Here is a 27841-nt window from a genome sequence, read left to right as displayed (position 1 = left end):
AGGTGGTGAATAAGAACGTGCCAGCCATCCCTGCTCATGGTAACTGTTCCTCACAGACCAGGGTGTGGGGTTATTTCACTCCTTCTGGAGGCTGACATTAGTGTGCAGTATGAGTAGTACGTTTGGGGTGGGTTTATGCCACTTAATTCAGACGCTTAATGAGAAAAGTATTTGGGCTTTGTGTGTGAGTTGCTTGTTCCTAGTAGACAGGCTATTATTCCTGGCACAGGAGCAGTCATTGCATAAGCAAGTATTGTGCAGCCTTCTGCTGCTCAGCAGAGACTATCAGAGTCTATGAAAAGTGGAGATTTTCCAGCATCGTTAATTCAAGGGAGAATGCTGAAGGCCTGGCAAAGAAACAGATTGTATCCAGAAGATATGTAGTTATGCTGAGAGAAATTAAAAGAATTGCAGAAAAACACTATCATTGTTCTTTTGTTTGGTGAACTGCTTGCAGTGAGCATTTAATTTGTTCTTCATTTTCCCTTGCCTGGGCACTTAAAATCTGTTGTGTGCTTGGGGTTTTGCCCTAATTCCAGCTCACTGGAGAGATGCTGGTACATCTAATCCAGAGCAAGCTACTGCTTGTGAGACAAAACTTCTTACATTTTGTCCCTTGGTGCCTAAAATGTTAATAGGGAGTGGAGCCCACAGCCCCAGGGAGGTTTTGGAGCATTGCAGCTGATGGCCCTTAGCAGACATGCAGTGAAGCTGATATGTGACAATGCACAGACCCACGTGGTGGCATTTAGAATGTTTGTTGATATCTTTACACTCCCCTAAAATCTCAAGTAAACTGTAGGGTGAATTGGGTTTTTTTCCCTGACACCATACCCAGCTGAGACCCAGAACTGGCATGTGGAGATTTTCACTTTTCTCTAACAAAGAGGTGTTGCTGTTTGTTGCTTCATGATCAAATGAGCTCCTTTCTGTCTCATGTCTCAAACAGCTCCACAACAAGCCTGTTTTTGCAAAGCTCAGCCAAAAGTCAGTGTTGTTCCCCTTGAAGGACACTGTATCAAAGGGCACATCAGATGCATCCTCAGAGCCAGACAAGAGTGTGTCATTTGCCTGCAGTCTTGTTCACCTCATGCTTTTGAGGGCAGCTTGGATGTAGCAGCAGAAGTGCTGGGGTCTGGGGAAAGGAGTGGCTGCACTTAAAGGAAATGTTTCTTCCTTTTCTCTTGGTACCTGTTAGCATTGGCTTTGTTTTGTCTTTTCACTGCAACCTTTCTTTTTTTTGTTTTCCAGTTAATGATCCAAATTTGACATGGAGAAACTGGATGAAGCTCTAGGGAACTCATTAGAGGCTTTGCATGTCAGAATTGGACTCCAAATACATGAAGTCTAATCCTAAACCTAGGCAGAGATTTATACCATGGGATGTGCTGAAGCTTCTGTGAGAGGGTCCATGTAGGAGATCTCACTTTATCTCCATGGCCTCATTTGAGCCTGGCTTTTACTGGCCCTGCAGCCCCTGGCTGAGCTGCATACCTTGGGAAGGAGCTCTGGGGGTGCATCCTGCTGTCCTGCTTGTGAGAGCCAAGTGTTCACCCAGCCCCAGAGCACCTGGCCTGGTGCTAGCAGGAGCTTTGGGGCTGCCAGTGACACTGTAAAACACTGGGATTCACACTGGAGCTGAGGGATGGGTCAGTCCAGGGCTGGGGCCCAGGCAAGGGGACCTGGAGACACTCTGGGCTGTTGTCTCTGAGTATATGGTTACCCATCAGATCTGGTCCTTTGGCCTCCACTTGGCTCCCTTTCCATTGCAGTTTCTGAAAAACTGAAACCCTAAAGAGCTGTTGGTTAAATGAGTGGATGGGCTGTGACTTGCTCAGTTTTTCAGTTGCAGCAGAGTTCAGACAAAGGTGCACACATCAAACTGTTGGCTCTGCAAACCAAAAGATTTCGGGGGATCAAGAACAAAGCTCTGCTCAGAAGTCTGACATTGAAACTCAAAGGCAGCTGCCACTGCTAGTCTGGAAAGGGCCTTTTTCCCACAGTCTGTGCCATGTTTCTGTTGTTGAGACACCATGGATTTCAGGGGAACTACTCAGGTTGAATAAGGTCCACATGGTTTTTGATAGCTTTTCAAATGCTTCCCATCATTGTGCCCAGTGTGGAGCAGATTGACACAAAAATGGACTGGGAGGAATAACCCTCCCAGAAGCTGAGAAACTGGCTGATCAGAAAGCAGCAAAGTGCCTCTCTTCCACCTTTGTGACACACCCTGCATGCAAGCAGAATGAACCTGCTGCTCCTGTGGAAGGAAATGTCAGTGCCATTGTGGCTCACTTTTGGGGCCTGTTTGGATGCAGCAGGGGGAGTGCTGGCCTTTGGGGAAAGGAGCTAATGGAATAAAAGCTGACTTTCCTCTGATCTCCTCCACTGAAGAAGAGTTCCTGTGTGGTTGTTGTGTTTAGTGGCTGTTCTGGTTTTGAATCAGCATCCCTGAACTGGGATCCTGTCAGACCTGAGAGGAGCAGCAGAGGGTCACAGTCAGGTACTTGGTGTCTCAGAGTGGATCAAGAGGCAGTCGTGGCCTTCTGGAGCACTGGCCTCAGCCAGCAGTGTTCCTGTTTTGTTTTGTGAAGTGTCCCTTGGCAGCCTTAAACCAGCTACTGCATCTATCCTGAGAGCACCTGCTTAAGGCCAGTCAACTGTAAAACAGGTTCTCTTAACTGTGGATAATGTCCCCAGCTGGGGTGGCTGGGCTTCCTGCCAGCTGCCCTTGGAGGCTGTTTCATGCAGGGACTGCACATGAGTTTGTATTGGGGCACTTTGCCTCTTCCAAGCTTTGAGTTACGTCCTCTGATAGGGAGCAGAGCAATCTCTAAAGACAATGTTTAATCTTCTCTTGTTTATATTCTTAAGATGAAACAATTTCTATTTTTGACATCTTTGTCAGCAGCTGTCCACTAAGGAGCTTGTCAGCCTGCCCCAAACAGTGCAAACTCCTTTATCTTCCTGATGCTTGTGATGAGAAATGAATTATAAGTTGAGAAAAGAGCCTTGGCAGTGCAAAAGAAAAGGGCCTTGACAGGTTTTGAAGTGTGTGAAATAAAAAATAGATTAGACAAGCCTGTGCTTCCAGCTGCTTTTTGCATCCTTACCTCAACAAAATAATTACCACTTATTTAGGCAGAGTTAGTGAAGTGAGGGAGGCTTTTGCTGAGCTCAGTGCTCAGCACATTGCTGCCTGGAGCATGCCAAGATGCTTACCTGAGTTTTGTGGTCAGAAGCTGAGGTAAAATACAGGATGGAGTTGCAAGGAAGGTGTTGTCCTCCTAGGCAGGGAGAGAACAAGTGTTTTTCTGTTGGAGTAACTGTTCTTTCTTCCCTCCCAGGCTCCAATGGCCTCATTAGCTGTGGTGTTGCTCGTTATCTCCACATGTGGCTGGGCTTTGCAGGCTGGTGCTGCTGGAGCTCTCTGCTGCTGCCTGAGCCCCGTGGAGCCCCAGCTGACAGTGCTCACCAGCATCTGCCAGGGGATGCTTTACAGCTGGTGACCTCTCCTTCCAGCAGACTGCTGCTGAACAGTGTGCTTAAATGTCTCCCAGAGCTGTGGTGAGACTGATCACCTGCTGGGGGTGGGGAAGGGGCTGTGGTACCCTCTGTGCAGCTGCAGGTCCAGCTTCTTTCCTGCTATGTGACACAGGTCCCATCCCAGGCTGACCACCTGCAGCCTGCACGGAGAGCAGGGAGGCTGGCAAACTCAAAATGGTGGAGACAGAGGCTGGTGCTGAGTCTTGATGCTGAGGGCTGCTCTAAATAGCTGAGATGGCAGCAAGTACCTCCTGAGGAGAGTATTCAGTCTGCTGTGTTACCTGGCAGGAGACAGGCTCACTGCAGGGCAGGTGTCCCCTGATTTAGCATCTTAACTAAGCTGGTCCCTCTGGCTATCTGTGAGGAGACCTGAATTAGCAGCTCATCCCTTTAATACCCTTTGAGAGTCCTGAGCCTTCTCATTCTGTGCTAGGAAAGGCTCATTTCAGTTGTGTTATCCTCTCCAGCTGGTGAACTCAGCTTTTATGAAAATTGCAGATTTGGGGCCTCTAGGTCTGCTCCTTGAGCATGCACCTCATCTGTAGGGGGCCCAGGAGCACTTCCCAGCTCTGGGATGAGCTGGATGCACTGTGCTGCCCAGAGCCCCTCTCCTGTCCATGGGATCAGGAGCTGGCAGGGAGTAGCTGGGTGTGCTGGGATTGTTTCTGCTGAGTTACAGCCCATTAAAGTTCATCCAAATAGCAGTGGCAGGATTTTGTAATTTGCATTTTCACATATTTATTCACAACCAGTTCTCCATGGGGAGCTTTCTGTGGCAAAGCAACCAAGTGCATATAGTGGAATAAACATGCATGCCACAGCTGCTCAGCTGAACCAGTGTGTTTTCTGCTTTATCTCCAGATCCTGGAGCTGCCAACTGGCAGGTGGCATGGCCAGAGATTGGCACAGAAGTCCCCTGCAAGGGGCTGAATGTCTCATCTCTGTCCTGCTGGGTAGCCGAGCTCAGACTGAAAGCAGAGCTTTGAGCAGGGCTGGAAACAGGCTGGGGCAGAGCCAGGGGCTCTGCAGGGAAGAGCTGTGTCAGGGGTGCACTACACACTGAGGGTCTCACCTCATTTTAGGGGGGTACTGCTGTTTGGAAAAGCTGTGGGGATGCCTTTATGCAGAGCCCTAGGGGGACAGTGCTCAGAGACCAAAGGTTCAGCAGCACTGCTCCCTCTTTGGAGATATGCACTGGCTCACCAAGCCTTCATTTAAATGTTTTGTGCCCGAGTTTTCTTCTTGGCACACAGCAGAGTGCTGCTCTCCTTAGACTGTAAGAGTTTAAGCAGATCTTGCTGACGTTTGAAATACTTTTCATTTTTGCTGAAAGGTATTTTGGAAGGAAAAGAAAAAATAATACCATCTCTTACATAGCAGGGAAGGAGAGGAAGGGCTGAGCCTGGAAAGTGGTGGTGAATGGAGCTGCAGCCAGCTGGGGCTGTCCCTGGTGGGCTTCCCCAAGGCTCAGTAGTGGGGCCAGTTCTGTTTAATGTCTATTGATTATCTGGATGAGGGGACTGAGGGCTTCCCCAGATTACTCACAGATGACACCAAGTTGGGTGGGAATGTTGATCTGCTGGAGGGTAGGAAGGCTCTGCAGAAGGGTTTGGACAGGCTGGATTTGATGGTCCATGGACAACTGTTTGAGGTCCAACAAGTGCCAAGTTCTGCACCTGGGTCACAACAACAACCCCAAACATGACCCCAGGCTTGGGGAAGAGCAGCTGGAAAGCTGCTGAGTGGAAAAGGCCAGTGGCATCCTGGCTAGTATATGCCACAGTGTGGCCAGCAGGAGTGGGTTGTAAAGCATTGAACAGGACACCCAGGGCAGTGGTTGAGTCACCATCCCTGGAATTATGTAAAAGAGCTGCAGCTGTGGCACTCAGGGATGTGGTTTAGTGGTGGGCTTGGCAGTGCTGGGTTGTTTGGACTCAATGACCTCAAAGGTCTTTTCCAACTGAAACAGTTTTATGATTCTTAAAGATACTACACTGAGAAGGGGAAAATGAGTTCTGAGAAGAGAGGAGATGGTGACCTTTGTGCAGGTTAATGTGAAGGTGATGAGGTCCTGCACCTGTGACTGGAATGCAGAAAGGACTGGGTTCAGCATTTGCAGTGTCAGACTGTAATGCTCAGCACAGTGTCTAATCCCACCTTTCTTCCTCAGGGAACTGGTTTTATCTTTGGGGGCTTTTGGTGGTTGATCAGAGACACCAATGCCTTCCAGTGTCCTCACACTTGATCACTTGAAAAATATCACCAATTTACTTCTTCCAATGTCTTATATGTGTTGCTCTGAGACTCACAGAGACAATCAGCAGAGGAAGGCAAAGTTACCATTGTTAATTTAGAAGGGTGAGGATTTTTAAGGTGTTTTTTTTAATATGTTTCATTTTTAAAACTTTTAACTCTTTCAAAAACTCATCCAAGTCTGAATTCCTGTGGGGAGACAGATAATTGAGAGGACTTGACTTATCAGCTGAATCTCATCAGTTTACTTCTACCAGCCCCTTGCAACACAAAGGATGGCAGCCTACCTCAAATGAACACCCCTGTTTCTCTTTCCTTGAAGGAATGAACCACACTGCCCAGTGTGAATGGCACCTGATCCTGTCCCTCAGGCACTGCAAGAGGGCTCTGGGCCATTTTCCAACACCTCTGAACCCAGATACTCAAACTCTGAAGTGCTTCACGCTCGTGTCCAAGAGAACTCTTTATTATGTTTACATAGAGCATGAGCAATGTGGAAAACACTGGAAATTCTGCCTCAGTGGCTTGGTTCCTGGACAGCATTGGAAATGGTGATGCAGCTGCTCACGTCGTGGCTGTATCAGGAGGTGTGCAGTGTGCCACGAGGAGCCAAAGCTCTGCGCTTCCGACTGGGGAGCGCCTGCCTCTGGCACATTCACTGCTCGCTCCTCTAGTGCCACAGCTAGGTGCTCAGCTGTCAGCTGTTCCTCAATTTCACTTGGAACTTGCAATTGTAGTACCTTGGAACTTGTAATTTTAGTACAAAAGCACAGTTTTTGAAACCAATCCTACTAATCCACAAGACCGTTCCCATTCCCTCTCCTCCCCCCTCCTCCCAATCCCATCCCAACTCATCCCATCCCCCATGCTCCCACCAACACATGCCTCCTTCCCCTCCCTCTCACCCCGGTCACACAGCAAATATCCTGATGCTGCAGTTCCAAGCCATGTGTCCGCCCCAGCCTATGTGATCCAATGGTCTCTGACCAGGTCCCTTTGTTCAGACGTTCATACAAAACACACAATAGGAAAAAAACAAAACAAAAGGAGCCAGACACAAGAGGGAGACACACTGCCGGGCTCCAGCTCTGGCCTCTGAGCCCTTCCACTAAGCTCCACAGCACTAGGCTCTTGGGGTACCTCCTTTCACACTCGAGGCTGCAGGTCCCAAGGTTTCCAAGGTGCATAGGAAAAGGAAGAAAGGAAGTAAACTGCAAGCCTGTTTCTGTTTTAGGTTCCCCCCAACCCCTTTCCCTCAACCCAATGGCTGCTGGAGGATATTCTTGACTCCGACAGGTCTTTTCCCGTCTTCCAGTGAGACCCTGCCTGGGGACCAGGTTCACTGTAAGTCACCGGTTCCTCTCTGGAATGTGGGCAATGGGTTTGGCAGCGAGGGGAGGGAGCGGAACACGTCGTGGGGGGACGACAGGCTTTTGTCAAACAGCAGGTGGGGGGGAAGATGTCAGGGAAGGCAAGAGAAAAGAGCCAAGGGAAGCCGGTCAAGCTGGCCCTCTGCTTGATGTTTGTACTCAAAATTCTCCTTGGGGTTGCTTCAGCGTGCCAGCGCCGGCCCGTTGTTCAGTCACCTCTCGCAGCCCTGCTGAGAAAGAGCACGTGGCGGGGCGCTTCCGGCTGCTTCATCCCCTGGCTGGCTGCCCTCGTGCCCGCCGGCGATCTCAGAGTCGCAGTCAAGCGCCTCATAGATGGTCGGCAGCGTGGTCTGCTGGCTGAGGCGCTTGCGCAGGCCCACCAGCAGCGGCTGTGGCATGGAGGAGACGTCCACGTTGTTGCCGAGGTCAACCCAGGCCAGGCAAGGGAACTTGTTCATGTCCTTCATGGTGTCAGTCAGCTCCTTCATGGTGGCCCGCGTCAGCCGGTTGCCGTTGAGGGACAGGTGGGTGAGTTTGGGGAGCGCCCAGAGGAAGGGCAGCAGCAGGCGCACCATGTCGTCGTTGAGCTCCGTGAAGCTCAGGTCCACCGAGGTCAGGCGGTCGCCGTTGTTCTGCAGGTAGTAGGCCATGCGGTGGACATCCCGCATGGTCAGGGGGATGCCTGACAAATCCATGGAGTCCTGGCTCACCTTCTTCTGCAGGCTGGTCTTCAGGCTGGTGGTGGAGAAGGGGAGACATGGAGAGAGATCAGTGAGGTTTGAGCGTCATTAAGGGGAGCACTGCCATCCATCTCAGCCGAGTGAGAGAGCATTTGGGACAGGGAGAACTCATTAACAACATGGGCTAGAACGTTAAGGAAAGGGTTAATAGAGCTCACTGGGGAAACAAGCATTTGCACCATACCTCAGGGCAGACTGTTCTGGGGCTTTGCTGTGTATTTTCAGCACTTACACATAAACTTTGCCAGAACTGGCTCAACACAGGTTGCTAAAGCGTCTCCCACTAGCAGATGTGTCTGTATGTGCCCATACAGGCGCTCGTGCATAGAAAGCAAAAATAACCAAGGCAAGCAAACTTTCCAAAAGCGCTGGTTTGCTCCGTGTGGGGGCTGTTTGTGAGCCGCCTCTCCAGGTGAATGCCAAGGTCTGTGCTGCAGAGGAGAGCCGTGTTAAATGCCTGAGAAACAGATGTTTCATCAGGAAAACAATAGATGGGCAAAATGCACTCCAGGAATGGATTTACTGCGTGTCCCTTTAAAAGCCTTCACAAGCAGCACTTAGTCAGTAAGCAGCACCAGTGGCTGCCTATTTGGGTCTCTGTGGTCAGCAGATCATCTGGGATCTGCTGCAGCCGTGAGGAGGCGGGGAGGGCACAAGGGTGCTAAGAGATGGCTTCAGCCATTTCTTTAATTGTCTGCCTGGCCAAGGGAGTGAGGAGGAAGGAAAGTTGTGTCGTGGGGCTGCTGGGTATGCAAAGGGAATGGGCTGTGGAGCTCAATGATGGACTGTGGGTTTGTAAGAGTGCTGTGAGACGTGGGAACTGTGGGGCTACAGGAGCTGCTGGGGATGCGTTGCAAAACTGAGTAGAAATGTGTGTTGGTATAACATAGGAGAACCTAATCCCTTACTGTAAACTGAGTTAATCTTGCTGCTCTTTCAGACACATCTTGCCTTAAGGACACAGTAGGAACCCCTCTAGTCATGTGCTCAGGGGGTCTTGTAAGTGCCTTATTGAGTTTGGGAGGATCAGGGTGGGTTAAGCAATAACCACCACTTCCAAGGTCCCCACTCTTCCTATCTGGCTCTCTGTAGTGTCCTGCACACCTGTGGCACAGCCAGTCCCTGAAAGCAATGGGGACATGGGGACATGCAATTTCCTCGGAGGAGGCTACAGCACCGCAGGAGCTCCCGTGGCAGGTGAGAATGTCCCTCCAAGCCTCAGTATTGCCAGGCTCTGCTGGAGCTGTGCAGAGGATGTGGCACTGCCTCTGCAGCTTTGCTTAACATATGCAGTTCATGGCATCCTAGAAATTTCAGCCTTTAATAATCCCCTATAAGCATGTGTTGGGGTAAGTCAGTTAATGTGCAGCAGTGCAGGCCACAGCCCTTTGCAGACACATTCAGCACTGGCACAAACCTGCAGATGCACTTCTTGTAGGAGCATGAGCCAGAAAGATCTCATGGCCTGCCCTGTCAATTCTTAAGCCCACAAATTCCTGCCCTGGGTTTACCAGTACTTTCCTCAGGCTACTTCTATGTGTCCTTGCATTTCCCATGGGAATTCACTGTGCAAGGCTGAAACCACATCTGCAAGCATGCATTGGGATGAATTAACTTCCATTCAGACCTGAAGTACTGTAAGTAAAATGTATTACTTACTAAATATTTACACATCAGATGACCCACACTACACCTCAGTGTAGAGGGGAAGGGGAGCAGTGCTTGTCTGTCCTGTCAAATGACAAGGACTGATGTGCTGGGGAATTATAATCGGTCTGAGCACACAAGGGAGGTCTCCAAAGGGCCCTGAAGATGGCACTTGACATCCCTCCACTATCTGGGCCCAGAGGTGGGACTGTGAAGAATTAATTAATCCACCACATTGCTTGTAGTAGCAGTGCAGTTCTTCTACCTGCTGCAGCAGCAGCTGTGAACTGTGCATGCTGTGGTCTGGGTGGCACTAAGCAAGTCTCCCTTTTCCTGCTAATCCAAGACATGCTTGAGATCAGCCCAGGCTTCTGGGAGCTGTATTTCTTCAACTCTCTTGAAAAACAACGTGTGTGTTTTGGTATAGTTTGTCACCAGTCACTGGCAGTGGTGTAGCACAGTCTACCACAAGAGGGTTCATCTTGTATGAAATTTATCAGGGACCAGCCTCGAAGCTGGAAACATCTCAGGTTTCCCCTAGCACAGTAAGAGTTATCCTTTTAATCATGGCTAGGTTTGTGTTTGATCTGGAGTACTTGTTCTAGCAGAACAGAGCATCCAATGCACAGTGCTGGTGTGCATTCATGGATCAGTGGATCAAGTGAAACAGAGAGAAATGAAATGGAGTGTGAACCTGAGTGCACAGGTAACTGTCCCCTGTATCCACAAGGGGCTGGTACAAGACATCCAGCAGCCTTCTCTGGCCTGTAGGGGTTTAGAATAAGGCTTTCTTGGGAGTGTGGGGAATAGAGGATAAACAAGCAGAGAAACAAGCCTGTAACTGCTTCAGTGCCTGTTTTGTACAAACACAGCCTGTGCCTCCTGGAAATTCTCCTCCCCAGTGCTGTCAAAACACGGCAGATCCTGGCTGGGTGGGGGACCCAGAAAGGAGACACGAGCACGGGGGCACATTCCCCAGCCCTAAGCCTTGTGTCTGTCTGTGCAAAGCCTCCTCAGACCTCCCTTTTTGTGAAGCTCTGGGGCACGAGCCTGGTTTGGAGTGGGGATGGGAACCAGGCTGGAGTGGGGACCACTGGAGGGCACGTCTGAGCCGGCACCGCTCCGCTGCCGGCCCTCGGCATCCAGGTGCCGATTTTCCTGTCGTGTCTGCAGCAGCAGCTTTCTTAAAAGGGGACAACTTTGAAAGGCTCTTGGGGTCCCCTCTGGAGCGACTTGGCTCTGAGCGCAGACAGTGATGACTGAAGGGAAATGTCTGAGAGACAAAAGCAATGTGCTCGTCTGTCTCTGCTCGCTGAGCCTCCCCTGCCCTGCCCTCCTGTGACTGCCGTGTGGAGACTGCAGTCGTAAGTCACAGACCGTGCTCTCACCACAACAGGTACCTTCTGCTGCTCTCCCAGCACCGAGCCAATACCCCAAGGAGGCTTTAATCAAGCAGACAAATTATCTTCCCATAATTGATTCTCCAGACTGGACTGCTCCCGGCTGAATGTACTTAAACCCTCCTGTCCTGTGCCAGAGCCCGCCCTCCCTTCTTTGCTGGCTTGTTTTTCTTTCCTTTCCTGTGTTTTTTGCTGCTTCCTTTTGCCCTCATTGCTGTACCTGCCAGGGTGACTCTGGGCCTCCTGTCTCAGGACTGGGGGCTCCCTCCTGTGTTTAAGCTGTTCTCTTGCCTATAAAAATGCCTCTTGTAGGGATGTGTTTGTAGGAGCCTCATCCTGGTGGACACAGCCCTATGCTGCAGCCAGGCCCTCAGCTCTCTGGTAAGTGCTGAAGCATGAGATGCAACACCCCAGCATGCTGTGAACCCTGGCAGCCTCCTCCTCACCTCCCTGGTGTTTCTGGGCTGCTCCAAGAAGCACAACTAAACCCCATCTCCAGGGCAAGGCATAGAATAGCTACCCACCCTCTCTACTGCTTTAGAGGAAAATGGGTCTGCAGTCAGAAATGGGTCAAGGAGATGTGGGTAGATGCTTGACTCTGAATTATCTGACACTTGGTATTTTTTTGGAGGTCTGTTAAGCTCCATTTCTTGGGGGGAGAGGGGCATGATACACAGGGCACCAAGCTCTCAGTCACTTGTGCAGCAGCTGAGAAAATACTAGGTTTATTTCCAGGGAAATGGGTCATGTATTATCCCCTAATCTCTGCACTTGAAACAGGCTTTAAGATTGCTTCAGCTGCAGAAGGCTTTTTTGCTTTTGTGTGAGATACAACAGCTACTGAGCAACGTGGCTCTTGCTGCCCGTGGGACTCTGGACAGAGGCTGCAGAGGGCTGGATGAACCCACTGCTTCTGCAACTGGGGCTCAGGGCACATCTGTAATTGTGAGGAGTTGCATCTAACAAGGATCTGGACCCTGGATGAAGGGCAGCAGACTGTTTGTATTATCTGCAGCAAGCCTGGAGAGGAAACAACCCCTCACTCCCTCAAATGCTGGAGAAATGGCTTGCAAGTGAGAAATTCTTGGAAACTTTGAGCAAGAAACAAGGGCAATCAGCATCCCAGCCCCTCGTGCCTGCCTGGGGATGCAGCATCCAGTGAGGAAGGGTGCTGGCCCAGAGTCCTGTTTATAAAGGATCAGCACCCTGTTTGCAACCCTTGTTCACCCCTGCTGAGGGATGGGAGCTCTTTGAGGTACATCTCCTTGCTTCTCATGTGAAAGGTTTTACTTTGTATTGTTCCCAACTCCCTTCCTGGGGTCTGGCCTTTCTCCCATGGACAAGGAGGCAGTCTTCCTCCCAGCCTCACTGCCCCCTATCCCTTCCCTGGGTGCCAACTCTACTCTTGAGCAGGCGTTACCAGCAGTCCCTAGGCTGCACTTTGAGCCTGGCTATGGGAGATCTACCCTGGATCAGTCCAGACAGAGCAGGGGCCTGAGAGACCTGTGGGTGTCTGGAAAAAAATATCCTCTCAGTGAGAAATGTGGGCTGGGAAAGAGGTGAAACCATCTTGTGCCTCCCCAGGCTTTATTTTGGGATAAAAATCTTCCTCTTTCCACCAACACCCAGCCAGTGTTCCAGCCTCCTGGGAACTCAGCTATTATAAGCAAATAGAGCTTATAATAGCTGAGTCTTGAAATGGGACCATTGGGAGATCTGAAATTAATTACTGGTTGTTTGTCTCCAGGACCTGTCCCAAGAGAATTAACCCTCAGGACATCTTCCAGGTCCTTCTTTGAGTCCATGAAGCTGCAGGCTCAGCATGTTTGCTTTTTTTATTAGCACTGAATCCCATCCATTTCTTGCTCATCAGCTAAATTCTTTGGTAGCAGCACCAAAGGGCTGTAATGGCTCCTGTTGGGACTTGTAGCAGTCACAGTGGTCTCTGGCCTCTTGTTAGCTTTGTGGGGTTTGAGGGAGCTTGTTCAGCCCAAGAATGTTGAAGTTCCTGGAGTCTCAGCTCATTTCCTTGTCTCCATGCTATGGAGAAAGGCTGGGAAGAGACAGTAAGAGATAGAATTTTGCTAATGAGGGGTGCTCACCACTTCATGCCTATTTCTCTGGAGAACTACCAGCTTTCTACTCCTCTGTCTTTTATTTTTACATTAAATTTGTCTCCAAATATAAAACTTTGCTGATGCCAGAAATTCCCATTAGTGGATATCCCCTCTGTCATTAACAGGCACTGCCAGCAGTGGCTAATTAGCCATGAGTCAGGTATCTCTCAGCTGCTCTTTCTTGCACAGAACCTCAGGCATGTCTGGATGCCATCCCTGCTTTGAGCAGTGATTTAGGGGATGGATTCTGAGCTTTTTAATTGCCTGCTTAGCATAATCTGCTTGCTTTGCTTCCCCAGTGGCACAGGGGGCTGCTGTGCAGGGTTGGCTTTAGCTGCCTCTAATGCAACATGGAAAAGGAAAGAGAAGCCTCAAAAGTACTGACCTAGACCAACCCAGCCCCAGCTGATCCAAGGCTGGGCCTGGCCCTGCTGGGAGGATGGAGGCAATGCACAAACAGGTCACTTCCTTGAGAAGTCCCTTAGTCACATCTCCATCCTTGTGCCCAAGCTCTTTTGACCAGCTGTGGAGAGGAGACAGAGGCAGCCTTTCTGCTGTCTCCCTCCCTCTGCAGCTGGGGTGGGACATGGAAAGCTGTAGTTGTTGATGCAGCTGAGTGCCTCTCTTTCCCTGCCTCTGCTGTCACTTTGTCCTTGAAGGTGTGTTCAAGGAACCTGTGAACCCTTGGCCCTCCTCCTGCTGCCACTTGATCTGTCCAAGGCCTCAGGTTGTTTCCTTTCATTATTTAGGCCTCTCCTAGCAAAGCAGGGAATGCCTCCTTGCTGTAAATATCATGTAGTGACCCATGTCCTTGCCAGACCTTCAGCTGGGTCAGAGTCACAAAGGTCTCACAAGGTCTCTGCTGATTGCTTTAACTCCCCCTTCCACCCAGCCTCTGTCATTTCACTCACTGTCTCTCCACAGAAGTGTCCTGCTTCTCTTTGCCTTTTTACTCCTGACTCTGGCAGGGCAGTGTCAAGCTGCTGGGTGACCCTTTCTGCCACCTCCAACAGCCTTTCCAAATGCATGGGCTCTGATGCTGCTGGGAACCCTCCTCAGGGCTAGTGTTTGGGATGCTCTGCACTGTAAGATGAGGGCACAATTCCTGCCTCCATCCACAGCTCACGTCTGTCCATCTGACATCTCTGTGAGCAGCAGCTCCTTGGACACAGCGTGTGGGGCAGCTCCTGCACTCCCAGATGATGCTCACCATGTGGCTTTAGTTAACTGACTTGGCTTCCTCTCACTAGAGCAGGAATGATGGGGCCTGTTTACCCTGTTGCATAAGGGTGACACAAAGCTGTAGTTAATATTCTCCTCATGCCATGTGAAGGCTGGGATCTCATCTGCCAGAACTGTCAGCCTCAGTGCTGAATGATGTTTTCAAGGAAAAAAAAAAGATGTGAAGCCCTTTAGAGCTGTTTACTTGAAGTCCTCTAGACACAAGTGCTTTCACTGCATTTTAAAAATGCATCTAATGCTGCAATGTCTGGCCAATGCACATCAATAACAGAAAGGGAGCAATAAACCCAGAAGGGATCTGGATTAGCCATGATGAAATTCACTCAGATGAGCAAAGTAAAGCTGTGGTGAGATCTGTGAAAAGGAAAGGCCATATACTGTGGTGTGGGGGTTAACTGCATACTCAACAACTGCCCTTGCTCTTCCAGAACCACTGTGTGAAAAATCTGGAGGGTTTTTGTCACAATTATAAAGCTGTGTCTGCTTTATAAACCTGCTTTGTGGAGTCAGGTTTGATCCTTTGCACTCAGGAAAGGAAGGAGTTACACTGAAGGAGCCAGCTCTGGGGATGATGCAAGTGGAAGATACATTAAGATTCCCTGATGCTGCCTTGCCAAGACAGTTCAGTGGTAATCCAGAGCTTCCTAATCACAGTACCAGACTGTGATCCAGCTCTCCAGACAAAGGCAGTCTTCACCTGATACCCTTCTCCCTCTCTGCTCTTAACTGCAGCCCAGTGTGTCTGGCCCTCAAAAAATAATACACCCTCTGGGTCCCACCCTGTTCTGGCAGCAGATGGTGTCAGTTTTCTTGAATTAATCATGGCAAGAGGCCCCAGGAATTCTGAAAACAAGAATTAATAACATCTAAAAGTTTTGCATCTGTCAAAATGCCACAGAAGTGGCACTGATAGCCTAAAAGGTCTGTGTCTGTATAAGGGAGCATTTCTTAATCCATTACTCTTTACACACTAAACATCAATTTAATGAGAAGTGAAGCTGGAGTTATACAACACTCCAGGATGTATTCTGCTCGTTAAGTGGGAGTGATCTATACAACTGTAAAATGGTGCTAAAACTAAATTCCCTCTAGGATATAAAGGACTGAAAATTGTGTAGTAGTTATGCTAGTCCCTGCTGCAAAAAAAAAAAAAAAAAAAAAAAAAAAAGCTGCAGAAATCTTATCCTCCAGCTTTTGAGCCTTCAATTTCAAAACTCCCAGAGTAAATCTGCAAGAGCTTATCTTCCTAGTTTGGTTAGGGCAGAGCCAGTGGGGTGCAGGCTGTTGGCTGCACACCTGAGACAGGATTTTGCAGGAAAGGAGCCCCCATTTTTCAGTGTGGCAAACCAGCCTGAGTATCACCAGGGCAGCTGAAATAGTCCCTCTGGGTGACTGCACAGCTGGGGACTGCAACCCTTCTTGTACAAGGCATACAGCCACTCCAGGGAGCCCACAGGCATGGATGCAGAGGGCAAGTTGCCTCCCAGCTTCACCTTCAGCAGTTTAGTCAAGCACAGAAACCAGACAGAGCCTGGGCTGGATGTCTCCTGCTCCCTCCAGCTGCTGCTGCATTGACTCCATGGACCCACAAGGAGCTTTCTGTATGGGCTGAAACAGCAGTGCTTGAAGAAATGTCTCTTATCCCTTTTGCTTTAGCAGCCCAAGGGTGGCTCAGGTGTGTACCTGCTGGATGTGGGTCCCACTGAGAGTAGCTGGGGATGGAACTGCTGTTAGTTTGTTTGTGACCCACTGCTTTGGCAGTGGGGACACACACCTGGTTCGTGATCTGACTCCGGTGCTGCAGCACCACATCTCCATAACAGCCCAAATGTAATTAAAACCTGGCAGATGCTCCAAGCTCTCTGTATGGCTGGGCTTGCTAATTATCTCCTGGACCCATCTAACGTGCTGCAGAAAGTAGAAATTGCATTTCAGAGAAATGCTCCTCAGGCTCTGTGAAAGCCAGATGCCAAAGCCCAGGAGGCTGCAAAAGCAAGAGGAGAATTTGGTTTCTGAATGTGGTCTCCATGCACAGATTCCTCCCTGCTGTCCTTAACCCCCCCTAGATTTTAGAAATTCCTTCAAAATATTGCTGCTACAGCCATGCTCTTTGCAGGACCTAAGGAGCAAGAAGGGTGCAAGCCAAGGGCACAGGGTTTGAGACAGACACTGTAGTAAAATACTCCCACTAGCAGACAGAGGGAAGTGCAGAATTTGGATCATGTAAAAACAGCCTGCCTAAACAAACTCATGCCTTGGTATCTCCAAATGAAGCAGCTATTTCTTGCCTTCCTGCTACTGGCAACACCCATTTTCTTGCAGCGGCCTCAGATGCCAACTCTGCAGGCGTCTTTTGCTGCAAACTGCAAATCATTTCATCTCCACACTTGAAAGAAAAAGCTCTGCTGTTAAATATTTCATCAAAATTAATTTGTGCCTTATGTAACACGTTGTAACTGGGTGTGGTAGCCAGGCAGGGCAGCCCATTTAGACCTATTGCACATTGCCTTGCTGCCCTCTCCCTGCTCATGCTCTGTACCTGGCCAATACCTGGGGCCTGACCCCTCTGTGTGGGGTGCTCACTGGACTCAGAGCTCTTCCTCTGGCCACAAACCTCCTCTCTGTTGCTACTAAGTGATGGGTTTGCAGCACTTTGCAGTCCTCTGCTGTCCCCAGGCTGTGCAGTCACAGGGCACACTTCCAGTTTGACCCTTCATCCTCAAGTCCAGCTGGAGAAGAATTCAGGAGTTTGGAGTCCTGAACTTCTTCTCATTAAAATTGGGAGGGGACAGGGATGAGGTCAGAACTGCCATCTATATCCTGCATCTCCAGTATTTTGCAGGATCCTACAGGGAAAATGTCATTGAGTGAGTTTGGAAAAGGACTCGCTCAGCTCTGAAAGCTCAGTCTTGTTCTGAGCTGTGGCTGCACCTGCAAAGCAGCACAAACAGTCCTGCCCTGTGGGCTGCTGGGGTGCTCAGCTTCTGGCAAAGTGGGGCTACAGGTGCAAGAGGCAGATGGCCTGGAAATCATGGCATTAGGGATTTTATTCCTTAAGATGCACTGGGAATCTGCCTCTGAGTCAGAATGGAAGGTATGATGGAAATGTCAATTCTCATGGGGGGTTTTAAGTTGCTGGCACACACATCAAAGACCAAAAGCATCATAAAAGCCCAAGGCCATTCTCAGAGTGCTGCTGATTTTGCACTTCTTTTTATTCTATCCTGCATTTATTCCAGTGAATCTAATGGGGCAGACATGAGCTCTTTTCTTAGTCACTTCTCTGTCTTTTCTTCAGCAGTGGTGATCTGTGTCACAGGAACAGGGTTTGCTCCAAGAAAATGACAAGAGGAGGAGTGGATTTAAAAGACATGGGGACTGCTCTTTATCTGGGCAGAAAAACCAGCAAGTATCAAGGAGGGAACAAGTGTGGGTGTCCAAGTACACTTCTAGTAGTGAAAAGCAGCTGCCATCCAGCAGCTGTCAGTGACCAACGTGCTCTGAGCTGGGTTCTCTGTGCATCTGCACCATCCCAGGGCCCTCTCCAGGTGCTGGCAGAGAAGTGGGAGGTAAGAGGGATGGTCACCTCTCTGCCAGCCTCCCCAGAGTGGTTCCTGCTGAAGGGGGTGATCAGCTGGTGGCAGTGCCCTGTAATGGGACTTTTCCCACTGTCAGGGAAGCTTTAAACTAGGACAAGGTGTGATGCAGAGCTGGGAACAGCCCCCTTTGGCACATGGGAGTTTTGAAGGCTGGCAGCCCTGGCCATGCTCCTGGGGCCAAACACCCTGCAGGAGGGGGTGTCTGTGCTGTGCACTCAGGGGGGATTGATTCCAGTGCACTTCAGAGAGGGTGAGGAACTTCACACCACACTGGAAGGAGCAAATGGCAAAACAAAGAGAGGCCTGCTGGGGCTGGGTTTTGGAAGCTGCTGTGCACTGTTTTCAGTCCTGCCTCTCTCTGAGGAGGGCAGTGGTGGCAGGCTGGGATGGGTTGCCCAGGCAGATCCCCCTCTGTGCCCATGCCCACAATCCCTGCTGGGCTCTTACCACACTTGGGACTTCCTGCGGGGCATGCCGTGCCGGTGCCATTTCGAGTGCGGGGTGAGGTGGTAAATCAGCTGCCTGCAGATCCTGTCTGAGGATTTCCAGGGGTCATACTCCTGAAAGCAAAGGGACAACTCAGACTGCCTGCACCACAGCAGAACATGAGAAAAGGAGGAGGGCAGGGAAGATGGGAAAGGAATAAAGATGGCAGTGGAGCAGGGTCATGTATGTAAGGGAGCAGATGAAGAGAAGAGAGAATGAAAGAGGAATGGTGAGAAGGCCTGAGATGGCTCTGCCACATGCCAGCTTCTCCTGGGGTGGAGGAGGAGCAGGAGGAGTTCTGCACTGCCAGGAAGAGCCCCAGCCCAGCCAGCATGTTCCTGCCCAGAGCAGGGCTACAATTTCCCAGCCTACCCAGGAAGAAATGAAACTCAGAAGAGGGGATCATTTTCTAGGGCTGAGGCAGGGGTGACTGACAATGCTCTGTACAGGGACCCCTGCACTGCCAACTCCCTGTGTTACAGGACAGTGCTAAATTTCTACTAATTACTTTGCTGCTGTGCTTCCCCAAACTCTGTCTCTGCACTATCTGATGTGGAAAGGTCAGTAACTGGCACCCTTGTCCATCCCCAAGGTGCTTCTTGCTCCTCCTGCAGTAACACACTGACTCCACAACCTCCTGTGCTCTAGCTGGGAAATGTCAGGACAGGGAACTTTGGCTACTTCCCCACAGTCCATCTTACTTCCTTGCAGTCCACTCTGCTGCAGGAGGTTGGAGTTTGGGAGCTTGCAATGCCAGCAGTTCCCTCCCACCCCTGCACTAACTCCTCAGGAAAAGAAGGCACCCACATGGTTGCTGCCTTCCTGGGTTATTTTTGCACATGTTCTTTAGTGCCATGACTTGGAACAGAACCTCTTCCTCTGCTGAAGCAGAATGGCAAATGGCAGCTGCTGAAGGCTGGGACTTCTGCCTTCTCTATTGTATTTCCCAATTGCTGACAGACACCTGCATTCCCACCCCTCAGCCCTCCAGCCACGGTGCCACATGTGCATTTAGGGATTTGATAGGTGAACACCCAGTAAAGCTGTCAGGGAATGCACTGATTTATTCCTTACTGTGAGCAGGTAAAGTGCTGCACTGGGGGCCAACAGCTGCTCTGTGACTTTGCTCAGCAGTCCCTGAACCAGCTGAACTCCCCAGGGATGCACTGCCAGCATGTGGCAGCTCTCCTGTGCCAAGGGGAGAGGGATCCCAGCCTTCTGTTCAGCTGGGCATCCCCTGATCCCCATCCCAGCTTCCCTAGGAACCCCGTAGGGACTGGCCCATGCCTTTGGCTTAGGTGCCATGCTCTGGACTCCTGCAGGGATGCAGCTGGCACTCTGCTGTCACCTCCAACAGCAAACCTCTCCAAGTGGCTGCACGTGCACTGCAGGCTCCAGTACAGCAGCTGGCACAAAGCCCTGCCAGCCATCGTTGGCTGCCAGCTGAGAGTTACCCTCCTGCTCTTTCCTGTGTCCTCTCTGATTTGATTTCCACTGACAGACTGGGAATTGCACTCAGCCTGCCTGCCTGTAATGCAGTTACACCCACCAGATGTTCAGCTAGGGCTGGAGAGGGCACGTGGTCTGGCATTGTTCTGGGAAGGGTACTTGTCCTCTAGGTACTGAATTTCTACAAGAATTTAATTAAATAATTAATCCTCTGCTGGCTTTGAAGGGCAACTCAGGTGCCCAACATCTTCCTTAGGAATGGGGAAAACAATTTCTGATGTAATGGTACGTGTGTCAGTGCATTCATAAGGCATGAAACTAGAGTGGAGGATAAGCAGGTGAATAAAAATGGTAATGTGTTATCTGCCAAACACATGGATTAGAGCAAGATCCCCTCCTGCTGCCTGCCCTGAGGGGCACAGCACAGCAGGGGCTTGCAGAAGGTCTGGCAGAACAGCTGGAGATGAGGTCAGGTGAAGTGTGGTTCAAGAGATACCACTGCTACAACCCAGCCCTTCCTTCAAGTGCTTACATGAATTGTGTAATACATTACTCTTGGAAAGGGATTTTTTTTTCCAGGCCGTGCTGCAGCCTAATAATGATGATTAAACTTTGGCTAAATGTGGTTTGTCTATTGAGACATGACTGGTTAATTGTTATCAGTGAGCCTCAGGAGATGGCAGAACAAGGTTAGAAATGCCACTAATCTACACCAGGCATTTGGTGTATTCCCTGGGGCACTGCTGCTTGCTCTGAGCTGTGTGTACTTAATAGCTCTCTTTGAATAAAGAAATTCACTCTATTCCTCTCCTTATAAAGCAAACATGACACTTGCCAAGCCTAATGAGCAAATGGGTACACTGCAAATCCAAGTGTCTGTGGTGGCAAAGGGTAACAGAAATACCTGCTGGTTGTTGCAGTGGGACTGGGACATCTGTGATGTTTGTCTGTTCTCAGCCCTGCCTTTGTGTCTCTGCTCTCCTCATCCTCTGAAGGAAAGTGCTGGAGCATGCAGGGATACTGTGCACACAACACATTTACTTCCTGAACCCCCAGTGGCAATATATTCCTGCAGCACCATTCTCTCTGGGGAACTCTGAGAGTTTATGGGGAGAAATAATGCTGGGTTGAGGTAGTGACATATGGCAGAGGGCCCAGGAAGAGAGAGGTGGTTTTCCTGCAGAGATCTCAGCTCACCTCTGCAGCTCCACGAGCCTCCCATGAGCTCTGATTGCTTTGCTCTAATCTAAATTGCTTTGAATCCCAGTGACACCAGTGATTAAGGTTCTCTGCCCTGTCACTAAGTTCACTATGAGCACAAAAAGTTATTTCCTAATATCTGTGCACATAGCCATCCCCTCCTTCAGCTGCATTCATGTTCTGAGGTAGTTTTAACTGAATCCTACAGAAACATGCCCCACAATCCAGATGCTGCCACTGCCTGGCTCTGGAGGATTGACTGCAGCACCAGCTGCCCCAGGAGGGCTCTGTGCATCAGTGCTGTGCCACAAAGCACTCACTGAGCTGAGGGAGAATTCACCTTTTTGGGACACTGCAGATCTCTGGCAAGGCTCATCAGCAGGTCATGGGAGATGGGATCCACCAAGTTGAGGAAAGTTGCATTTTTGTAGAGCACTTCATTGAGAAATGTTCCTTCCAGTCCTAGGTCCTAAAACAAAAACAGACAGTCAGGCACACAGGCTTCCTCAGAGCTATATCCATGGGAAATTCTGAAAGCAGAAAGCAAATCTGCTGTGGTGCCAGCTGGATGCCCAGCCCAGGAAATGATCCAGCAGAGGTGAAGCAGCTTTAGGGTCAGTGTCTGACCCAGCATTACTGTGCTGGGGGGTGCAGGCAGCCAGAGAGCTGAATGAGATGCAGTGTTAATTTGAGCTAGTCCACCTTATTTCCACCTACCACAGGAAGGTGAGAATTCTATCATTTCCAGGCTGGCTGGAGCCTGGAGAGAATTAACTTCAGAGAAGCACAGTTTTGTCAGCTCTATGTGTGAATCTGCAGAAGGAGCCAAGCAGGAAGGCTGCCTCTAAAGCTGCTTCCCCAATCTCAGCTTTTCTGGAAGAATCAGACCTTTCTCAGGTATTCAGATGCTGCCATATGCCCTGGTGGTGGTGGCTGAGCAGAAGTCCTGCCCACCTGTGTGAGCTTAGCTGTGCTGAGAATTTCTCAGGATGGGGTGCAATGGTAAATTTAGAGGTGGTTTTACACCACAGTCAGAGGAGCTCCTCTTCCATCTTCCACAGTGTGAGGTAGGGGAACATCTGTGGTCCATGCAACTGATCTGTGTGGACCAAGGGATGGGGCACCTTTGGAGGAAACCTCAGCATCTTTGGGAACAAAAACCTTCCTGGAGCCAGATGGATAAAACTGCAAAGAACTAAGCTGTTTTTTGCTAAGATGAAAGCAAAGAGCTAATATACTGACACAGTTGTTGTAATAAGAAGGTACCACAGAGCTGTGAAAAACAAACAAAATGTTTCTAAAATGTGGGAAAGAGAGATCACATATTCACATATGAAAAAAATACCCCAGGAGTAGAGATGTAGAAGAGGAAAAACTCTCTAGTAGGGGTAGTGCTGGGTTTGAATCAGTTGATAAGGAGGGCTCAGCTAAGGGAGGAAAGAAGCCTTTCCCCATTCTGTATGCAGCTGACAGGAGAAATGAATAAGCAAATGGGTGCCCCATATGTTCACACTGCTCTACTGAGTGTGTGCTTCAGGCACCACCCAGTGACTGGGAGCTAAAAAAAAAAAAGGAGTGAAAGGGGGGGAAAAGCTGGATGTATGCACATACATCACCAACAGGGACAGAGCCATAGCTGGCAGAGGTTTGGGATCTGAACTCCAAGCACCAATCAAAGCCAGTGCTGCATCCTGCTCTGGATAGGCTGGACTGAGCAGAAAACACAATCCCAAAGAGACCCTGGCTAGAGACACAGGAAGGGAGAATAAATTAAATATTTTACAGCCCCATCACTCTGTACACAAATGACAACCATAAGCAGGCAAGGAACCCAAGCAGTGGATCAGTCCTGAAGGACAGACAGCCACAGCTGGATATGGGCCAGGAGCCTACCAAGGCATCATGCCAGTGTCTCCCTTACCAAAAGGCTTCAGGGAAATGGAGCCTCCCACACCAAGTGTAATGTGCACAGATGAAGAAAGCTGCTGTGAGGATGGCATGGCTGGGCATGCAGCAGTGGATGTCAGAGCAGTAATTAAACTCCCCCAGTTGGAACTATACCATTAAGATGAATCTGCATTCCCCTTATAAATCCTGCCTGCAAGGGTTTTGTAAGTAATGTAGCTGTAAATGTTCACTTCACATTGATATTCCATAAATTCTTAGCCCAGAGGCATTTTTCAGCTCATCTTATTTATTTCCCTCTCTCCCTCCCTCTCTCTCTCATTTCTTGGAAAATTTTGTGCCACCTAAAAGGTGGCTGCAGACAGCAGAATATTATAACTCTTGCCAGTTCAGTTAGCTTAGTGCTGTTGCCTTAAAAATGACACTTTGCCATCATCTCAGCACAGGGAAAACAGATTACAGCAGACTTTTTGCTGGTCTAAGTCTAATGTCTCCCTGGGCTTCAGCTGAGTGATGCCCACCTAGATCAGCAGGAAAGCTGATCTGGCTTCTGCTGGTGGCATTTCTGGGGTAGATGATGTGCAGTGGAGCTGCCCAAGTGTTCATGTACAAAGCACACGTGCACCTATGGTTTGCAGCTGCTCTCCATGCAGTCCTCTGAAATGCTGGGATCTCACATCTCTGTTAGTGGATCTGCTTCTGCCTGCCTTGCTTGCTTTCCATTATCACACTCTGAACATCCTAGGGACAGTCTGCAGCCCAGAGGTGAAAAAGCACTGTCAGATCCATCAGCAGGGTACACCTGCAGGGCTGGGCAAGGCGGGGTGTGCTGGGGGCAGCAGGAGGCACACAGGGGATCCCATGTCCTCTGCTCACCTGAGCCGGCTGCAATTCCAGTCCCACCATTTCTCTGCCTTCCCAGGCACCCTGGCCCAAGGCACAGTGATGAGCTGTGGTGTTAATATCCTCCCTCTCCACTGGAGTGAACAAGGTCTCTCTCTTTTCCAGGTAACAAACAGACCCTCACCTGGGACACACTAAGCCGTGACTCCCGAGTGCGCGACACTGCCGAGGTAAGGAGACCAAGCTGAGGGGTGAACGCAGATCTGGAGTGAGGAAAATCTCCAAGTTAGAAAGAAAGGCTGATCTGAAGCTGGCATTGGACATGTCAGGAGGACTGGTGGTGATTACACGACCCCAGCCTGGGTGACAGCTGGAGTGTGGTACATGTTGGTGGTGTAAACTCTCAGTTTCTGAAACCTCTGAGTGCTCAATGAACCAGAGGCTTTGGGGTGTTGCTGCATGGGTTCCCATCTTGCTTGGCTGAAGATGTTGTGATTACAGGATGCATGTCCCACTGTTCTGTTGTGAGCAGATGGGCAGACAGTCACTGTTTCAACATGGCCAGGCAGAACTGGTGACCAGGAATAACATGGGGAACTGGCAAGGCAGCAGGCAAAACATGAACGTCCATGACATGGTAATTCTCAAGTGCAGATGTGGGGAAGCTAAGTGTTTAACTGATCCTGAAAGGAGCTTAGAAATGACCCTCCATCCCATATGGCCCTGTGCCTTAGCACTCAAACCCTGCCTGTTCACAAATGGACCTTCTGGAGACCTCCAGGGTCTGTGGAAGGTTTCAGTGCTTCAGTCTCCAGGAGAGGTGCTGAGCACTACAGAAAATGACATTCTGTAGTCCTGGCCTCTGGCATACCCTAGTAAAGTCTGTTCATGTTACATTGCCACATCTATGAAGTGAGTTGTTGCCTCTCTTTCTTCACAAGCTTCTTGCAATAATGCCTTCCCAAAACTGCCTTAGAAATCTTATTCAACCTTTGCCATAGTGGTGCACACACAGAGGTTCTCTGCTGTGAGTTTATCTGTCTACACATGTGGCAAAAAGAGTGTGGTGCTGGTAACAATCTTAAAGTGAATGGTAAAGTAGTGGACAGGAGAATCAGAGAGGTAATTTTTGGTCCTGTGCATTCTCACCTGTGGGTGTGTAACTTCCTGGTAGCCCAGGGCAGTGAGCACCACTGTCAGGTGTGTTGTAAAACCCTGGGCATGCAGAGCAGACAGAGCTGTCCATGCAGCTCCCTGCAGCTGGTGGTGTGGGTGAGCAAGCATCCAGTGAGCCAGTCCCTGCTCCACTGCACTCACACCCAAAGGCCACTTGCTACCAAGGCAAGAGATAATGTACATTCCCAAGATGAAGTTAGATGATCATTATCTAATGAAGCAACATGACAAGCTACAAACTGATGGTGTTTGATGTCCCCATCAGAGGTGGGCTTTGTCCCCCGTGCTATCAGTCAGAGTTGCCTGTGGTTTGGGGAGCTGAGTTTGGCTGCAAAGGGATGGTAGCAGTGAGTGATGGAGGAGATGGCTCTGTTCCAGCAGCAGGGCTCTGTCCTCAGCATCAGTTTGGCACCACACTGTCTGCCTTTTCTGTTCCTGAATGGCAGCAGACTGAAACATGCTCCCACTGATACACTGACCCCTTTACCTCTCCTCTCAGCCTCGACTGTCCCAGAGGTGCCCTCCAAAGCCATTTTGGGATTTCCCAGACATATCTCAGCCAGGCTGGCTGAGTGGCCATAATGGGATGTGGTGGCAGTGGGGGGGCAGTGGCTTTTTTCTGGAGGGGCATCAATGCTGATCAAACCCGCGGGCTGCCATGGAGGGGTGTGGGTGAGCACAGCCCAAGCCCGGACCCCCTTCTCCTGCGTGCAGCACAGTCCCCCTCGCAGCTCCCTCCCAGCCCCTCTCTCTGCCCCCGGCAGTCGGGCCAGGCGCCCCTCGCCCAGCCTGGGGGTCGGGAGGTGGCTGGCGTCGCCTGGCACGGAGGGCACCGAGCGGGGGAAGGCAGCACAAAGAGCCCCCCGAGGAGGAGGAGGGCTGCGCAGCCGGGGAGGGGGCTCCGCACCGCGGCTCCTGCGCCAGAGCTCCGGGCGGGGGCTGCAGCCCCCGGCCCCGCACGGCCCTTTGTCCCTGCCCTGCCCTGCCCTGCCCCGCCCGGCCCGCATCCCGCCGCAGGTACCTTCCTGAGCAGCCGGAGGATGTGCACGGCGTGCTCCCGCTTGTGCTCCCGGATGGTGGCCTGGATCTCCCGCAGCCACCCCACCCGCCGCACGTAGGGCGCGGGCGAGGCTTTCCGCAGCACCCCGGGCAGCTTCTGCGGGTGCAGGAGCAGCGAGGAGAAGTGGAAGTCGCCCCGGCCGCTCTCCAGCCTGCCGGAGCAGGGCTCCTCGCCGCTCTCCTCCTCCAGGCTGCTCTGCCGGCTCAGCCGGGAGCCCATGGCCGCGCTCCGGCCGCGCCGCCGCCGCGCTCCGGACCCGGCGGGCTCCGGGCTGCGGGCCGGGGGAGGTGCCGGGGAAGGCGGGGGGTCCCGGCTGCCCCGCCCGGCCGGCCCCGCCCCGGCTCCCGGAGCTCCCGACGCTCCCGCAGGAGCGACGCCCCGGGGCAGCGGCGCTGCGCGGCTCCGTGCTCTGCACCCGCCTCCCCGGCGGCCGGGCAGCCCCGCTGCCCCTGCGCCCCAGGCGCCTCCTCCTCCCGGGCTTGTTGTGCCGGGAGATGCTCGGTGGGGAGGACAAAGAGAGACGCGGATGCTGCCGAGGCTGCTCCTTCCATCCAGGCGTTTTGGGGAGCTATTTTATTCCTGGACAAACTCTTTGAACATCGCAAAAGGTTGTCTAGATTAATAGTAGTTCAAAACACACCATCTGCAGGGACTGCTTCTGTGGGCTGTGTTTTCTATCAGTCTGCTGTTGGACCCAGAGGAGGTGTTTTACTAATCTAGAAAGTGGCAGGAATTTTGCCCACCACCCGTCATCTGCAACTGATAGTACGATGCTGGCACCGTTCCTCACCTGCTGTGGGTAGAACTGTTTTCCTTGTATGCATTCTTCCCTCCTCCAGCAGTGCACAGCAAGTTTAGCACATGCTTTTCCTCAGACAAAATTACTGCCATCCAACAGGATGGGAAAAAACAAAGCCTGGATCCCATCTCTAGCCACTGAGATCTTGAAGGCAGCTCAGTCATACTCCCAGCATAGCCAGTGGCTCAGCCTGCCCTGCTTTTTGGGATTGGAGCCATAAACTGACTTCTATCAGGATTGTCAGCACAGTGAGCCCAGGTGCCCATGGCAGACTGTGAGTTCTGCATGCAGAGCAGGGGTAGCTGTAATGTGAGGACACACAGCTACAGGAACAACCTGGGGTTCCCACTGCCTTGTGCGTCGTGGACAAACATCATCCAGTGCATCTGTGGAGGAATGTTGTAGCTGTTGGGCTCTCACTTCAGGGGAATGGGGATGGCTGTGGCTTTTTGTGGTACAGAGCCTGCAAGGATCATTTTACTTCTCAGCCTTCCTCTGAGCCATGAATGGGGATGGAGATGTGGATGCTTTGCATCATGACGGCCTCTTTCAGATACTCTGCTGGTGATCCCTGTCTGGCTTGAAGAGACAGACAAAAAGGGGCTGGACTCTAAAGCAGCCTGGCTAATACATTAATTCTGTCAGTGTCTGTGCAACCCTCTAACCATGGCAGGTGAGATTCTGAAGGCCCTTCTCAGAATTTTCCTCATCTTGAGCAGACAGAAGCCCTGACTGTCCATCTGCCCATTTGTCCGCGCCCTGCTCTGAGCACCTGCATGAGGGAAATTAGCATCAACAGATCCTGAGATATGGCTGAGACTGACTCAAGCTAATCTCATTTGGAGGGAGTAGATGCTGAGTAAGGACTTCTGGATCTGGTCAGAGAGCTTTGAGAGAGGCTGGGTCGAGAGAAAATCACTCCTATGGGGTGCAGCGTTACAGCTGCAGGGTTGTCACTGGGAGCAAAGGGAAGGACAAAAAGTGCTGGAGCAATGGGTAGAGGTGTCAC

The 27841-nt window shown here is 50.8% G+C and overlaps 1 protein-coding gene across 1 annotated transcript; it reads right to left on the bottom strand.

Moving 5' to 3' along the window:
- Window positions 1-6244: 6244 nt before the first annotated feature.
- LRRC75B (leucine rich repeat containing 75B) lies at window positions 6245-26272 on the bottom strand. The gene is made up of 4 exons (XM_018916307.3): window positions 25995-26272; window positions 21390-21518; window positions 18362-18474; window positions 6245-7904 (listed from the first exon to the last, which is right to left on the bottom strand). The coding sequence occupies exons 1-4, from the start codon at window positions 26250-26252 to the stop codon at window positions 7382-7384; spliced, it is 1023 nt and encodes a 340-aa protein (XP_018771852.3). The 5' UTR covers window positions 26253-26272; the 3' UTR covers window positions 6245-7381.
- Between the last annotated feature and the right edge of the window lie 1569 nt (window positions 26273-27841).

The sequence above is a fragment of the Serinus canaria genome, chromosome 15 (assembly GCF_022539315.1).
Source record: "Serinus canaria isolate serCan28SL12 chromosome 15, serCan2020, whole genome shotgun sequence".
Classification (NCBI taxonomy): Eukaryota; Metazoa; Chordata; class Aves; order Passeriformes; family Fringillidae; genus Serinus; species Serinus canaria.
The sequence above is the reverse complement of the archived record's forward strand: the minus strand, read 5'-3'. Positions and strand labels throughout refer to the sequence as shown.

Excerpts from the sequence above, each read along its gene's own strand:
- LRRC75B (XM_018916307.3), bottom strand. The coding sequence starts at position 26,252 with ATGGGCTCCCGGCTGAGCCGGCAGAGCAGCCTGGAGGAGGAGAGCGGC. Across the intron at positions 21,519-25,994 it reads TCCTCCGGCTGCTCAGGAAG|GACCTAGGACTGGAAGGAAC; the intron begins GTACCTGCGGCG and ends TTTTTGTTTTAG. Across the intron at positions 7,905-18,361 it reads CGCAGGAAGTCCCAAGTGTG|CCTGAAGACCAGCCTGCAGA; the intron begins GTAAGAGCCCAG and ends CTCCACCACCAG.